The sequence below is a fragment of the Peromyscus maniculatus genome, chromosome 8 (genome assembly GCF_049852395.1).
Source record: "Peromyscus maniculatus bairdii isolate BWxNUB_F1_BW_parent chromosome 8, HU_Pman_BW_mat_3.1, whole genome shotgun sequence".
In the NCBI taxonomy this organism is placed as follows: domain Eukaryota; kingdom Metazoa; phylum Chordata; class Mammalia; order Rodentia; family Cricetidae; genus Peromyscus; species Peromyscus maniculatus.
This window is the reverse complement of record NC_134859.1, coordinates 71076596-71092853: the sequence shown is the minus strand read 5'-3', so window position 1 is coordinate 71092853 and position 16258 is coordinate 71076596. Positions and strand designations below refer to the sequence as shown.

Here is a 16258-nt window from a genome sequence, read left to right as displayed (position 1 = left end):
GTGTACTATACAATTACTTTTTTTCTTGGTAGAGTCAGTGGAAAGAGGGGCCTAACTTTACTAAAGGGAAAGAGATTATGGGATTTCTTTTCCCCTAAAAAAGTAGAAGCTTAAAAAAAATGTTTACCACAAGGGCGTCATATATAACCTTCAGAGTAATCTATCCCCCACACATCACAGCCATTAGTAGATGCCTTACCTCCACAGGCAACTGCTGTCCAGAGCATACCCATAAACCACAAATTCCAATTGCTGTCCAACGATCGGGCTTTCATCAAGTCTGGGGCTGAGAGATAGCAGGCTCTGGCCTCTATCAGTGTTCCCTTACAACAGAGGTTCCTCTAGTCTGGCTGCCACTGGGCACTATGTTAACCATGTGAAACAGAAACTGAGAGGTGCTCAGGGAAGGGAAATATTTGTTACTGCAAATGTCCAAAAGGTACCCTAACTTGAGTTTTTTTTTTTTTAAATAATTTATTTATTTTTATTTTATGAGCATTGGTGTTTTGCCTGTATGTATGTCTGTGTGAGGATGTTTGTGAGGGTGTCAGATCCCCTGGAACCAGAGACACAGACAGTTGAGAGCTGCCATGTGGGTGCTAGGAATCGAACCTGGGTCCTCTGTAAGAGCAAACTTAATTAAGAGTTTATAACTGCAAATCATCTCAGCTCCCCAAGGGTCTATGCTGCCAACACTTCAAGTACACAACTGCTGTCTTTGTCACACCAGCATGAGTCCCTGCACACCAGGCAGTCACTCACACCCATCAGGTTGGCCCCATCATCCCGAGTACTTAGCCTCCTGCAGCCTGAAGTTCCTGAAGTTCGCCTACTGTAACCTTGAGAGACATGAAAAGCAAATCCTTATGAACTCCCATTTCTGTCTTCACTTTGAACACTCTCTTGTGGACACTAAGCAGAGCCCCGGGCCCTTAAATTATGTTCTAACTAATCTAATCTGTCACTTGTTCCAGTCTTGTCTGGGCCCTGACACCGCTAGTCTAACAGCCCCCCCCCCCCCCCCCCCCCGCTCCCAACAACAAGGAACTGGAAAGCAGTTCTTGATTTTGAGTTTCAAATGTCATTCGGGCTACTTCCAATCACCAGCTCACTGCCTTCAGTTTAAGTGTCAAATCTGTATCACAACAGTCAAATCCAGAAACCATCTCTCTCTTTGACTTGGCAATATTCTGAATACTTTACAATTAAGTGCAGGTAACAAAACAAGGCAGGTGTGGAAGGAACATAAACACTCTGATCATGAAGAGAAAAGGATAAAAATACAGATGTGGAAAGTATCTTCTCACTTTGAAACAAAATATACAGTGGCAGAGAACACTGCTAAAGAATAAAATGGACAGAAAACTGGACAAAAATGGAAGAAGAAATAATACAGCAGCAATACTTTTCTTTATTAAGCAGGTTACTGTGTAAGAAGAGGGAAGAAGAAGAAGAAGAAGAAGAAGAAGAAGAAGAAGAAGAAGAAGAAGAAGAAGAAGAAGAAGAAGAAGAAGAAGAAGAAGAAGAAGAAGAAGAAGAAGAAGAAAGACTCTTTGGAAGTGAAAGGTAGGAAAGTGTACACCAAAACCAGGTCACCAACACCACGTGTGCAGAGATGGAATGTAGCCATAAAAGCCCAATGCACACACCAATGTAATAAGTTGGAAAATGTGTGTGCCACAGCTTCTTATCTTTTCAAGGAACAAACAGTTTGCATGTTGCTGCACTATATGAGCAGGATACGTGGCATGCCAACCCTTCCTCTCCCAATCTCCCATGTTAAGTTAAATTAGTGATGGGGCTAGAGGGGGTGGGAAGGGTTGGGGGAAAATCCAGGAGAAAGAAAGTTGTTTTTTTTTTTTTTTTTTTTAAAAATCTCTGTCTCAGCGAAAGTTTTCATTAAAATTTTAGACAAATGATCCCTGTGTCCTTCTCTCTTGCTGCCTGGGGCTCCATGCTATTTCTATGCAAATAACAACCTCGTGGTTTATATCTTATTATTTCCACCGGAGCTGCAGCGACATGACCTGAGACGTGTAAGAGGTGGGATGGGGGGAGGGTGGAAAGGAAAGAGAGAGAGAGAAAGGCAGAAAGGGAGAGAGAGATGGAGTGGGTGTTCGCTCAAGTGTGAAAAAATATTGTCAGGAGTGAGCGTCAAGAACAAAAAAAAATTGCAGGGATAACGTGTTTATTTCAGTCCCCCTACCCCCACCTCCACCCCCACCCCTTGCAAACCAGCACCTTTTAAAATTCATTGGGCATCAGGCGATCATGCACAATCCATCTGCTTTCACTTTATCATTTGCATTTCATGCCTCCTGGCTTTTGATGTGCTGATACTTTGATGCAGTCAGGAGACTCACATTATCATTATTTCAATTTTCAAAGGGGTCAACGGGATCAGCACTTGCACACACAAAATCTTTTTTCCCCTATAACCTCTGCACACCCCTTTCTTATTCTTCACCCCAATGTTTAACATAAAGGATAAAGACTCCAAAAGGTGAGTATCAGATGTTTACAGTCTAATACTGTATGTAAGCCTGCATATACTGCCTAGATTTCCACTCTATATACAGGTACATAAATACAGTGAGCAAATGGTCAAGGCTTAAAATGAAGCCGCACAGTACTTCAAAACAGACAAAGACTTTCTTCTCACACATGGACACTCGGAGAGAAGCACATTCAGAAAAAAAGAGGAATCTACAAGCAAGACATAGAAACAAAGAGAGATCAACTCACATGAAAGACGTACATCGAGTGACTAGCACAACCCTGGAGTAAGTGAGATCGCAAGAAATGTGCAGAGAGAACAGTGAGCAGAGACTAGAAAGAGTAAGGATATTAGAAGACAGTATTCAGGAGTGAGTCAGAGGCAGCAATCTGAGCGAGCAAGGGAGCTCTCTGATGCCTTCCCTTTTCATTCCTGATAAGCCAGGGGACCAAAAGGACATTCTTAATGAGTTTGCATGAAATTGGGTGTTTTCCAGCAACACGACTTTATACTTAAGAGGTACAGACATGAAGATAGTGTACCAGGTGGAGTGGGATTAGGTAACCTCTACAAAGAACACTCCCTTCAACTAAAATGATCACCTTTTTTTTTTTTTGGGGGGGGGGGGGGTTTCCAGACAGGGTTTCTCTGTGTAGCTTTGCGCCTTTCCTGGATTACCTTCTTTTGGGAACGAGCATTGTTAAGCTACAACAGAATCTCCCCTCAGTAACCAGGCTTTTCTCTAACAAGCAGCTCTACAGGCTAGAGAAGAGGTGAATACTGAATTTGATCAGAACAGAGTTTAAAGAAAGAAACCTCTAGTGTTTTCTCCTTGGCACAAATGAAACTAACTAACAAGATGTGCGCAACCCCCTCCAACAGAAAACCTCTGCTGTTCAACAGCCTCTCTGTAACATACTGGCGGGGGAGGGGGGTTCACTAATGTAAGCATATACACTTCAGAAATACACTCTGTCCACATATGAAAACATCACAGAAATACAGGGGTATGCATCATTTTAAAATTCTATCCTCATAGAAAATGGTGTCTAAAACTCTCTTCAATGTTCATCAAAATCTCATCCTTAGATAATATCCAAAGAGAAACTTAAAAAAAATTAAGACTCTTAGCAATTTTTCTAGGTGTAATAATCTTCAGTAGTGGCAGTTCTTTACTTTCATTTCCAGGCTGGTACTGTTTTGCCTTTCCTTAGAAAGAAAAGCAAATGCAAAGGACACAGTTCAGAGGAAGGCAGAACAAGCTCCCACATCAAACAATTCCTGTGATTTCTGATATCCCCTCAAGCTAATTAGACAATGAAATTACCAACTTTTTTTTAGAGTGGGAATGATAGGATTGGCCAGCTAGTCCCCATTCTTTCATTTAAAAGCCAAATCTTAAAAATAAATTAAAAAGCACTTCTACTATACAAGTGTTCTTTTTCAGAGGTATATTTAGAGATTTCTCAAAACAGCAAAATTGCACATCCTCAACACTCTGACCAGCATTTAACCCATACTGTAAAAACAAGTGTCCTAAACACAGTTTCCAATACAACTTGGCTTGCGTATAACTCTACAAGAGCAGTCACCAAGTCACATAAGGGAGATCTATGAAAACCTACATTTTGAGTTAGTTTCACTCTTATAAGCAGTAACCTCACCATCTTTGTTTCCCTTTTGAAGAGCCCTGTAAGCTTAGATGCATGACCATTCTCTGAAAGATAAGGTACATGGCCGAGTCATTCATTTCCCCAGCAATCCATCTCTGCACCCCAAATCATGTTACCACTCATTATTTGAGTACTTCCACTATAAAAGCATTCTTTTTCAGAGGCATATTTAGAAATTTCTCAAAACATTAAAATGGCACACCCTCAACACATCGACCAGTGTTAGATCCATAGTGTAGAGTAAAATACCAGAAGCCAGTACACTTGGGACATGACAGCTCCCTGTTTGAGACCAGATCTCTTCACATACCAAAGGCTGGGACAAAACAGGTGTACTCAATTCTCAGTCTTTCTAGAGAAAAACTAGAACATGACATCTTCAGAGCAGAGGTTATATAGTTTGTTCCCTAATATACATATAATATATATTATATATACTACATATCACATACATATAATACATACATATGTGTTAATATATGTATAATTATATATATTACACACACATATAATACACACAAGACTTAAAATCATGCCTGATCTACAAGTAGGTACTCAAAATATTTAATTGAATGAAATGAATGAATGAATGAATAAATGAGTGGGTAAGCAAGTCAATGAATGGGTAAACACTAGAGGAGAAGACGCACTGAGGAAGGCATGGGCTGAAGGCTGCCCTCTAGTTGGGATCTTGAATTAAAAAGTCACACTTTTTAATCATTAAACAATCTCATACACTTGTCCCAAACCCTGGCAACTTACTTTGTTGAGGGCACCAGCTCCTGTCAGAATTAAGTGAGAATTCTCAACCTGGATGGTTCTTTGTCCCAGCCGGACAAGGTAAGCTCCAATACCAATGGCCCGGCATGTAACCTTAAAAAAAAATAAATTATGCATGTAACTTATTTGTGTCCTCTCTCAAGCTTTTAAAAACAAAGGCACAGACTAAATGTAAAAAATTCACACGAACAAAAAAAAATTGCTTTTTATGAAGTCTAATAACAATATAAAACGCCCCATCCAATTTCCACGTCAAATAGGAGACAAAATTCATGGAATAATTTAAGTATTAGATGCTCCAGAAATCATGGTTCCTTTATTTGCCCATTTCACAGATGCCTGTCACCCTCATAACATGCACAAATAAGTAAAGTACTAAGAAATTCAAGCTGTTAAAAATCTGGTAGAATATCTGGAGAAATAAGAATGAAACTAAATGCTGAAATAAGCCTAGTTTTGTTTGGGAAATTCAGTAATTTATATCATCCCATGTTGCTGTTTATTGTGCATGATTATGATAAATTTGTAGATGTATCATTTTCAGGAAATAATGTCATTTAGGACTGAACAGCAGTGAGGAAGGGCAGTAATAAACCTAGTCATACACTCAGCTTTTCAATATATTTCATACCTTGTAGGGAATGGGGGATACAGATCAATGGTAGAGAGCACTTGTCTAGCTTATGTGAGGCCCTAGGTTCAATACCCAGCATTGAAAGGAAGCATTGTAGGAGTATTTACCAGGCTGATGGTGATGATCTCATCATAAGCCAATGAGGATTCTCCAGCAATCATTCCAGACCCCCGAAGGTTCTCTGCTCCAAGTCCTTCTTCTTTCCCAATAATATCTGTTATCTTGTACCTATTGGATACAACCATGCCAAATCACAAAGGTTAAACACAGTCATCATAACTCATAAATGATACAACAACCATTACAAGATTATTTAATACAAATGCTTTAATTCTATTTACATTCTTCCTACCTAAGCATCTCCATGTTAGCTTGGATAGTACTTACTTGAGAGTGACATTCTGTAAAGAAACAACAAACCCTGGAATTAACAGTTAGGTTAAAGTTCATTGATACAAACAGTGGTATGGCTCAGGATAATTTCTGTAAAATGGGGATCATAGTATCTACTTCTAAGGTATGGAAGACACAACAGGTAAAGCAACAAGATGGCATCACACATCTCTGATTTTAAAAGCCTTTTCTTTCACCCTTGGACACATTTAAAAAAAGCAGGGCCAACATATGCCATAGCCACTAAATTATTTTGGACAACTTTATATAGGAATAAAAGTACAAATAGAGAAGAAATGGAAATTCTCATCTCTCTCCTTTTCAAAAATTAGAATAAAGAGGAAGGTCAAAACAATGTATTCCCCCCTTACAAATAGCAAGTATATTGGTAAGGAGTCCTGGCTATGGTTCTTTGAAGGGACTGGTGTGATGTATGCACACAAGTGAAATGCTGACCAATTTGCCCAGAAAACATCCAGTGGATCTAGTGGGAGTCACTCAACTACCTGTCTTCCCAGCAGGGGATTAGGAGGGGTAGCTGACAATGGTTAATGGAGATGGGGAACAGAGCTAATAAAAGGAAGGCTCCACCGCACCATACACACACATGGAAAGTACAAGGCCGGAAGCGGAGATGGACATGAATGATTTATTGTTCCTGGCACAGGGCAGGAATTATGTTCTATTTTAATTTTCATAAACTAAAATAATAAAATAACCGCTCCATAATGGCTCTTAAACTACCCATCCCTGTATTTTTATGCTCCTCTCTGTCCAGCCCTCCACTGATTCCATTTCTTTGTCTTAGCTGTGGTCTGTGACTGTATCTCTGCTTCTCAGATTGCACTAGCTTTCTATTTTTAGCCTCTCCCAATATCAAGTAATTCCCAATTCCTTTTCTTCTATACATCTGGACTTCAGATTCTAGAGTTATGTTACAAGAGACACGAAGAAGCTGGCAAAACTCCACTATGCCCGTACCATGTTCCAAGGCATCCCAAGGCACCACAGTGAACCCCTAGGGACATTGCAGTATATTTTTAGAAAAATACTATAACACGTGATATCTGTTAGACCCTGTGTGAATGATTAGCTTTAGGAAGTTCACAGCTTAACACAAGATAGAATATTGTCAAAAGAAATGCAGCACTATCTTTACAAAGCCAGGTGTTTGCAGTTTCTGTAGAACAAACACGAGCTTTGCACAAAAAACAAGGAATAATAAAAAATGAGGGTGGTTATATGCAAGGTGACTTCAAGGTCTGAATAGTCTGCAAACAGTCATCACACTATTCCTAAGTTACTGTAATTACTTAAGAATTAGCTAGGTTCTAGTTTCAGAGGTATGAGAAATAGGAGTTCAAGACCATCCTAAGCTACATCGTGGGTTCAAGGCTAGTCTGGGGTACATGAAACCCTGTTTCAACACTCCCCAAGTCCCTACCCAGAAAAGCAAAACTCAGATATTTTTTTCCAATTCACATGCATTACTTTATTGAAGTGATCATTAACCTCATAGGACAGAAACATTTAGATGCTGTTTGCATTCAACTACTTAATTAAAAACAAAAATAACTATTAGGTCTCTGTTTAGTTCAGAGGTACTGTGAAAAAATTTTAAAATACTAAAGGTACCATAAGCCGGGCAGTGCTTTAATCTCAGCATTCAGGAGGCAGAGGCAGGCAGATCTCTATGAGTACGAGGCCAGACTTGTCTACAGAAGAAGTTCCAGGACAGCTAAGGCTACAACAGAGAAACTCTGTTTTGAAAAACATAACTAAAAACTAACCAACCAAACAAACCCAAAATATGCCATGAACTAAGGAAGTCTGAAAACCTATGGTATAATTCATACAAAGAAATATATAAACCATCAAAAAATACACTTACATAAATAGAAAAACACACCATGTTTCTTTTTAGGGAAATTAAAGAGAAAGATGTAAGATCCTTATAAATTATACACACACACACACACACACACACACACACACACACACACACACACACACACACACACATACATATACACAAACAAATATAATCCAAATTAAAGTCATTATGGAAACATGTGCTAGGCCATGGGTTTGTTCTGCAGCACCACAAAAACAAAAAACAAAAACCACACCAGCCAATTATAACTTGAAAAAAAGATAATGTGAGAAATATGTCATATAGCGATAGTTAAAAAAGTGTGGGAATGACCCAAGAATGTATAAGAACTAGTCAATAAATAGTACAGTTATTAACATTCTAGAAAATACTTTCACAGAGATTATCAAAACGTTCATCCTCACTGGTAATAAAAAATGCTGTTTTTAAAATAATACTCATTTTGTAATACAGTAATTATTGTTTTATTAACAATAAATAAAACACGGTAATGACAGAGCACAGTTAAAAGAAGTGCTATCCCATACTCACTGCTTGGGGATGCAGATCTTGGGAGGGCAATTTGAAAAATTTTAAAAACCTTTAAATATGCACTTTTGACCTGAAAACATTTAGAAAATAACTCAAAAGGTTCTATGACACCCTGTGCTTCAACATCTCCCACCCCTCCCTTGCAAAAGCCCTCAAGAACGAAACAGTTCCTGCAATTCATGTGCTGCATTCTTTCATTCAAGTGATCAAGCTGTTAGGGCACAAACACTTAAAGCTGCTGCATTTAACTACTTACACAGAAACATTAGTGTATGTTTTAGCTCATGGATACAGTGGGAAAAATTTGGCATATTAAGGGTGCCATGAACAAAGAAAGCTTGAGAATCTAATTAGGAACAGTCCTAAAAGTATCTGTAAAGGAATATTCAGTTCAGAAATGTAATAATGAAAAGCTGGAAATGGCCTGCATGTTCAAAGAATTAATATTCATTATGATGAAATATTATGCAACTATTAAACTTCATGTTTATTTCTAAAGGAAGATTAGCTTTATTTGTAATGTAACTCTAATCTGAATATAAGAAATTTCCCTAAAATAAATTTTAGTTCAAAGGATGAATTTAAAAGAAATTCTTATCTATTATAATCACAATTACAGAGAAAGAAAAGATAACGAACATAGAAAAGACAGTAAGAACAGCATAAATTTATAATTGTGGCTTCAGGGAAGGCCTGTGGCTGGTGTTTTACTTTTTCTTCAGAATTGTTTACACATTTCATTGTTTCTCAAATGAGTAAGTAATATAAATATTACCTAAAAGCCTCCATCAATAGCAGGATACTTCAGCTAATAAGTAGTAAAGCTAAGGCACAAATCGAAGATGTCTAGATTATGCAAGGGAGCTTTTCAAGGTTGTAGGAGCACAAATGTAAGGAAATATTCTCTTTCCTTTAAGAATCATGGACAAATCCATCTGAAATATAAATACCCACCTGGATTCTCCTTCATCCTCCACATGTTCACAGTGGACAGAATTGAGAGCACTGACTCTTTTATAATCCTGGGGTGTCAGATATAAATACTTGTATCCCTGTGAAGCACAAACAGTTTTTAACTCATTATCTGCCATTTTCACATTACCAAGACAGAGTCCAACATATAATGAAGCTTGTTCTAAAGCTAGCTTTAAAATGATAAATCCTTTGAGTTCTGTCTAACAGAACACTAGCATAGGCAGTTTGAAAAATGAAGTTCCTATATTTTAGTCACTGACTGTCTGCCCTTGAAACAAGATACCCTATAGTTACAATTTCAGTTATGAAAATGTTCCATTCATTTCATTTTTCACTAGGGTTAAAGGGTCATTTCTGGGTCTTTAGTGACACTTCTATTAAAGTTATCAACACGGGATTCAGGAACTGTATGAATTACTGCTCTTCACTCAAATCCATACCATCATCAAAATAGAGAGGGGTGTGACTGGAAGGATCAAAAATCTGGGAAATTAATACTAAAACCAGAGGTCTAAGCAGTACAAACAGTCTGAGCACAGAATTTATACTTCTGCATTCTTCAATAAGTTCTATTTATATTCAAAAACTGTATTAATATTTAATGGTTTATTTGCATGCATATACGTACAAACTTACAATTAAGGCAAAATACCATGTTATACATGTTTAACATGCTATATGTATTTACAAGCTAGTAAAAAAAAATTTTTTTTTTTGGTTTTTCGAGACAGGGTTTCTCTGTGTAGCTTTGGAACCTGTCCTGGAACTCATTCTGTAGACCAGGCTGGCCTCAAACTCACAGAGATCTGCTTTCCTTTGCCTCCTGAGTGCTGGGATTAAAGGCGTGTGCCACCACCACCCAGGTAAATCAGCAAATTTTTGTACACTGAGATGTGGCACAACCATTATGACTAATTCTAGGTACTTATATTACCCAAACGAAACACAAACTTGCTAGTAGTGATCATTACTGATTTCCATATACTTTATAGATGAAGTTTAATGAACTATAATTTATATTCACTAAAATCCATTGATTTTGTTATAAACTATATTTTTGAGGCATTGTCTGGCTATGATTCCCAGGCTGGCCTTAGCATCCAGAGGACTTAGGATCATAGATTTCAGCAACCATACATGGCTTTAATCAAAATCTGATGAATTCTGATAAATGTGTATACTTGTGTAAGCAACACCACAATCAAAATAAGGAACATTTTTATTATACTTTGAAATAGTCTAAATATAAGGACCTGAAAGGTAGGAAAAGAAACTAAGAAAAAGGACCCATGAAGATAGATAGAAAACCAAGAGAAGTATTTTAAAAGATAAAGCAGGGAACAATGGTGTCAAATGCTGCTGAATCATCAAAAAACTACTATGATAAGGACTGAGAATTCAATGTCGAATTTGCAACACACAATTTCTGGTGACCTTGACAAAAGCAACTCGATTATAATGGTTCAGGTGCAAGTTTCATAGAAAGGGGTTCAAAAAAATGAGAAGACAGCCTAGAGACAGCAAGGGCAGACAACTCTTTGAAGAAGTTTTGCTCTAAAGGAAAGAAGGATGGGAGTGAGTTACTTGAGGGATCTGTATCTGTATGTAAAGGGAGGGATGGCTTTAGGAAGGGGTGGATATGGTTCAATTAAGGCTCAGGAGTGAGGTGGAGAGGAGTGGAAGCAGACACAGAAGTGCTCATCTACACAAGCTGGAGTGTTGTTTTTTTTTTTTTTGTTTTTTTTTTTTTTTGCTTCTTTTCATTGTCTTGCAGCATTGGGGATGAATCTGGGGTGGAAGCATCTTGGGAAGGACTGATACTGAGTAGGAAAGAAGGTAAGAGAAAAGGGTGGAGAGGTCCTGAGGAAAGAAATGTGAAACCATCATCCAAGAGTTTAGTAAGCTCAGATTTAAAAAGTAGAACCACTCAGAGAACATTTTCTCCATCTGTGTTCAGTTGCGCAGGTGCACATGTGGAAGAGGTGGACAAAGTTAGTTTTTAAAAAGGTTTTATTTCTAAAAGCATAGAGTAAACAGAATGAACAGAAACACAAAAAAGTGACAATTATAATGTTATTATGATGAACCTTGGAATTTAAAACAAGTTGAATGAGCTGGGTACAGGCCTTTAATTCCAGCAAAGCCAGGCAGACCTCTGTAAATTCAAGGACAACTGCGTCTACACAGTGTGTCCCAAGCAAGCTAAAGCTACATACAGAGACCTGTCACAAAACAAAACTAAGACAACAGCAAAACTGCTCCCCAAAACAACAACAGAAACAAACCGAACCAAACAATAAAAACCTACCAAACAATTTGAATGAAATGAGAGTGGGAAATGGAAAGAAAAAAAGTGGTAGAATCACAATATTTGTAGCATTAAAGGATCGTTGGATTTTGAGTACTATAGAGAGACTGAGCATATGGAACCCATAGGATGACTTTCTGCAGTCCAGTCTTGCTCCACTGTCTGCTGCTATATAGGTGTGTAGGATACCACTCTGATCTGGCGAGTTCAGAAGTGCTGAGGACAATAGGATGGAAGGGTAGCAAAGAAAGAGATGCTTGAAACATATTCTAGAGAAACTGAGCAAGGATGGGACCATTAGAGGAGAGAATCTTACCCAGTTATAGAAAGGATCATCTATGTGAACAGAGCATTCCCCAAGAATTATCACATGACTAAGCAGCACTGGAGAAAGTAACAATATATTAGAATTAAAAGATGCAAAGTGGGCAAGAGAGGTGTCCAGGGGTTAAAAGCACTTATTGTTAGTGCTCTTGCAGAACCCAGGTTCAATTCCCACCACCTACACGGCAGCTCACAAGTGGCTGTGACTCCAGTTCCATTATTGTCTACAGGCGCATGTACATACATGGTATACATTCATATATACCATGTGCATATACATTTTATGTGTATGAAATAAATAAATTTGGGGACTGGGGAGGACTAGAGTTCAGTTCCCAAATCTATGTTGGGCAGCTCACAACTGCCTATAACTCCAGCTCCAACTCCAGGGGATCTGGCCTCCAAGGGTACCTGCACAGATGCACGCCCCCCCACATCCCCACAGATACACACAATAAAACATAAAGTAAATTTTCCTTTTTTAAAGAAGCAAAGAAAATGAGGCTATGATCGAAGGGTAGGGAATAAGAAGAAGTAGCATGATAACATGAGACTTTAAGATGGGATTTCCCCCACTGCACACCACCCCCCAAGGGAAAAAGGTCTGGAAGTGGCAATGAGAATTAAAAAATAGAGTGTTCCCCCTCCAGGCTAAATAGCACAAGGGAAGGAGAACACTGTCCCTACTTGGGAAGGAAACAAGGGAATTAGTGTTTCTAGAGACAGTTTCCAAGTAGAAAAGCAGGTTTGTGAAGAACTGATGATGTAAGAGATTTTGATGATGACTAGTAACTGCTCCGAAGTCCCAGAAGCCACAGTGGAATATTTTAAAGATAGATATTTTGGTTTACCATATGTCATGCTAAATGCACTGTTATTATTTCATCTACTGTTCAACCACAGAAACAGTCACCTGTGTAAAAGCTGGAGGAAAAAACCACATGAACATACTGAAAACCTGTCTCTTAAATGCTGTCTTTAGTTTTGATGTTGTGTGTTTCTCAGTGTGAAGACTGAACTCAGAGCCTCAAGCATTTGAAGCAAGTGTTCTATCACTGGGCTACACTCGAGCTCTTAAGGAAAGTGTTTTTCTTGTTTTGTTTTAAATTACATTTATTTTGTGTATTATGTGTATGGGAGTGGGTGTGCATGTGGAGGTCAGAGAACTTATGATAATTGGCTCTTTCCTTCTACCATGTGGCTCCTAGGGACTGAGCTCAGGTCTTCAGGGCTGGCAGCATGCACCTTACCTTCAGCCATCTCACTGGGCCCTAAGGAATTTTCTTAAGTAATTTTGTAAATGTGGCCTTTTAAATTTAAACCTCTTCCTTTCTTCCTTTCACACATATGAACACATCCCCATGCATAAACATACAGAGTCACGAAGTATTGTCTCCTTGTAGGCTGTACCTTGTAGGGATCCTCTGGATCTACCCAGGCCACGTGGAACATATGACGAATTTCTTCTGCTAGTCCAATTCTAGCTCCACTGTTGGCTGCCACATAGATGCGCGGGATGCCTTCTGCCCTGGCAAGCTCAGAAGCTCTGAGAAAGAGCAAATCCTCTTGAGGCCCAAAGGACCCAATCCGGTATGTAATGTCATTGCCAATGACAATGATATCTCGGCCATCAGGATATTCAGGGCTTTTAAGGCTCATTTTCCAAGCTACCATGCCAATCTACAAAGACAGAAACAAAATGAATACAGCTTCTTACATGCATTTGCTTTTCAGGTCCCTTGAAGGTAAGACCCTAGATTTAGCAACATCCTTCAGAAGGTATGCATTGTGAAAGGACCAAGCTCCTTCATGGAAAACAGAAAAACATTCTAGGACACTACTTCACATTATTACAGTGTATTCCAAAGTTGTCTCGATTCTTCAATGGGTTTACTTAAAGAAAATGGAAAAACTCCACATCTAAATGCACTCAGTATTACATGTTGAAGAATGCTATGGCAGCAGACATAAGTCCAGAATGTCCATTTTACCAAACTGCACATTAAGACACTATTTTCAGCTTTAGTGAGATTTGTTTCAAGAATTTTTTAGTACATAAGAGATAGAAAGAGCATCACCTCTCACAGACTGTCCAACTTTTGTGATCTGGGGCCCTTTTATTTTCCTCTATGAAAGACAGAAAGATTTTTCCCTGGCTCAGTCCAGGTATTTTCCATTTCCGCAAGGATTTACTATTGCTCAGCACTGTATCTTTCAGAGCAACTCTTGCTGCTTTCTTCAGCTCCAGAAAACCAAAGGATGCACAGAGCTAATCTCTTGATGCACGATGATGTATGTAAATCTCTGTTCTCTGTTCAGTGGCATCTGACCAGCCACACAAACAAATGATACAGACTTGAAAGACAGAGGTGACATGTCTCTTCTCAAACTCTCACAGCCCTCTCCTTTTTAATCCCCTTCTATATGAGAGCTAGTCAATCCTACTTGTTTATTTGCTAGTCCCATTTCTTTCCTATTCACTTACACCTCAGTTACAGCTGCAGTTTTTCATGTCTGCCTGTCTGTTTCCCATATACCTGGAGAAGTAATGCTTTCCATTCTTTTCCTCTCTTTTTTTCCTGTCTCCTGCTTCCCTCCCTACCCCCACCACTCATGCCCAAACACAAAGCCTACCAGATGAGCATTTCTGGTCCTGCCTAATGGAGCCCAGCCACATCTGCAGCCTTGGTCCCTCATCCCCAGGCTGCTGCATATCACCTCATTGGGGAACTGGCCATCAAGAAGGGCCATTAACAGATGTAAATAGCAGCATCCCTGGAAAGCCACATGCATCACCCAGATTCAACTCGGCCAGTGATCATAAGCTCTGAGTACACATTCCTCAATCCAATTGCACATCCACTGTAATCAGGCTGGTTGAAGCTTTCTACACAGCTATTTGTGATTCTCTGCATTAAGAAATATATATGAAACATCCACTGATAAATATAAGCTATTTAATATATCATACCATTGGCCAAATACAAAATGGATGTAATATAGGAGAAAAATTCCAATCACTTTCTGAGATAAGGTATTACTCTCTCCGCTCACTAAAGACACATAAGGGAAAAGAAGCCTACCATCTGAATGCAGCAGAGAAAAACCCCAAATATCAGGATAATTTTGGATTTCAAAACAAACAAACAAAACAAAACAAACAAAAAACCAAGAAGGCTTTAATATAATGCATGTGTGGTGAGAAATATTTTTTTCTACATTGTCAAGTGTAGCTAAACCACTCATTTCTTTTTCAGAAAAGAAAAGCTATTCACTGTCTACTTTCTTGTAAGTGTATTTGTAGTTAGGAAGATTGGGTTTTACACCAGATTTTATGCTATATTAACCTTAGCCACCTAGGCCAGCTTATATACAAGCTCTGAAGAATCTAGTTCGGCATTTGTGTGTTAATGTAAACACTGTCACTGTGCGGCACTGGGCAGGCAGATAATACTCTTATCTTTCCTTATTATCTAGGGACTCCTGAGTCACTTGGGCAGTCAGTTCAGCAACTGGCCAGGTCATTATGCTTGCAAAATTGACTTCTAATTAGGTATCAACGCAACAGCACCAAGAATGGTTTTTCTTTCCCCTCTTCAGTTTTTTAAGGCAGGTCAGCTTTGGATGACTTGGAACTTGTTATGGAGTCCAAGTTGGCCTGAACTCACAGTCCTCTCACCTTAGCCTCCTGTGTGTTGAGATTATAAACACATAACACTCAATCTGGCTTTACATGTTACTCATTCTTTTATCAATGTCTTTCTCTCATTAATCAGTCCCCACTCCCTACCTCCTACATTAAATGTACCACAACAGAATTAAGAGTGTTAGGCCAGTCTCAGTACAGTAAGGGTCCTTACAAGAAAATATTCAGTTTCAGTTAGCACAATGAACACATGAGGAAGCATCTGTGGTTCAATTAACATTAAAATTTAGATTTCATTGCTAATCAAACAATAGGGCATATAAGGGTAAACATGGGCTTTGGAGTCAACCAAACTTAAGCTCTAAATCGGGTATCTATCATTTATTAGCTTAGTGACCTTGGTATATATTTAACCTTATTGAACTTCAATGTCCCTACATGAAAGACAAAGAATACCCATGAGTTTGATGAATTACTGGAAGCAGGACTCTGTATCAAATCCAACATACAAAGCTTGCCCTTTTCTTTCCTTTCCCTCAATCTGAATCCTACCCATTTCAAAGTTTTATTCAAACTCCATTTCTTTATTATTAAAGCTTCTCC

The 16258-nt window shown here is 38.7% G+C and overlaps 1 protein-coding gene across 5 annotated transcripts in view; it reads right to left on the bottom strand.

The window, feature by feature from the left end:
• Nucleotides 1-16258, bottom strand: part of Acaca (acetyl-CoA carboxylase alpha) — a 268884-nt gene that overhangs the window by 52283 nt on the left and 200343 nt on the right. For all 5 annotated transcript variants that reach the window (XM_006983168.4, XM_006983169.4, XM_006983170.4 and 2 more), the window contains 4 exons: nt 13420-13689; nt 9357-9454; nt 5692-5812; nt 4933-5043 (listed from right to left, as the gene is read on the bottom strand). In XM_006983168.4, the coding sequence (XP_006983230.1) occupies nt 4933-5043; nt 5692-5812; nt 9357-9454; nt 13420-13689 (600 nt within the window). The remainder of the gene's footprint in view (nt 1-4932; nt 5044-5691; nt 5813-9356; nt 9455-13419; nt 13690-16258) is intronic.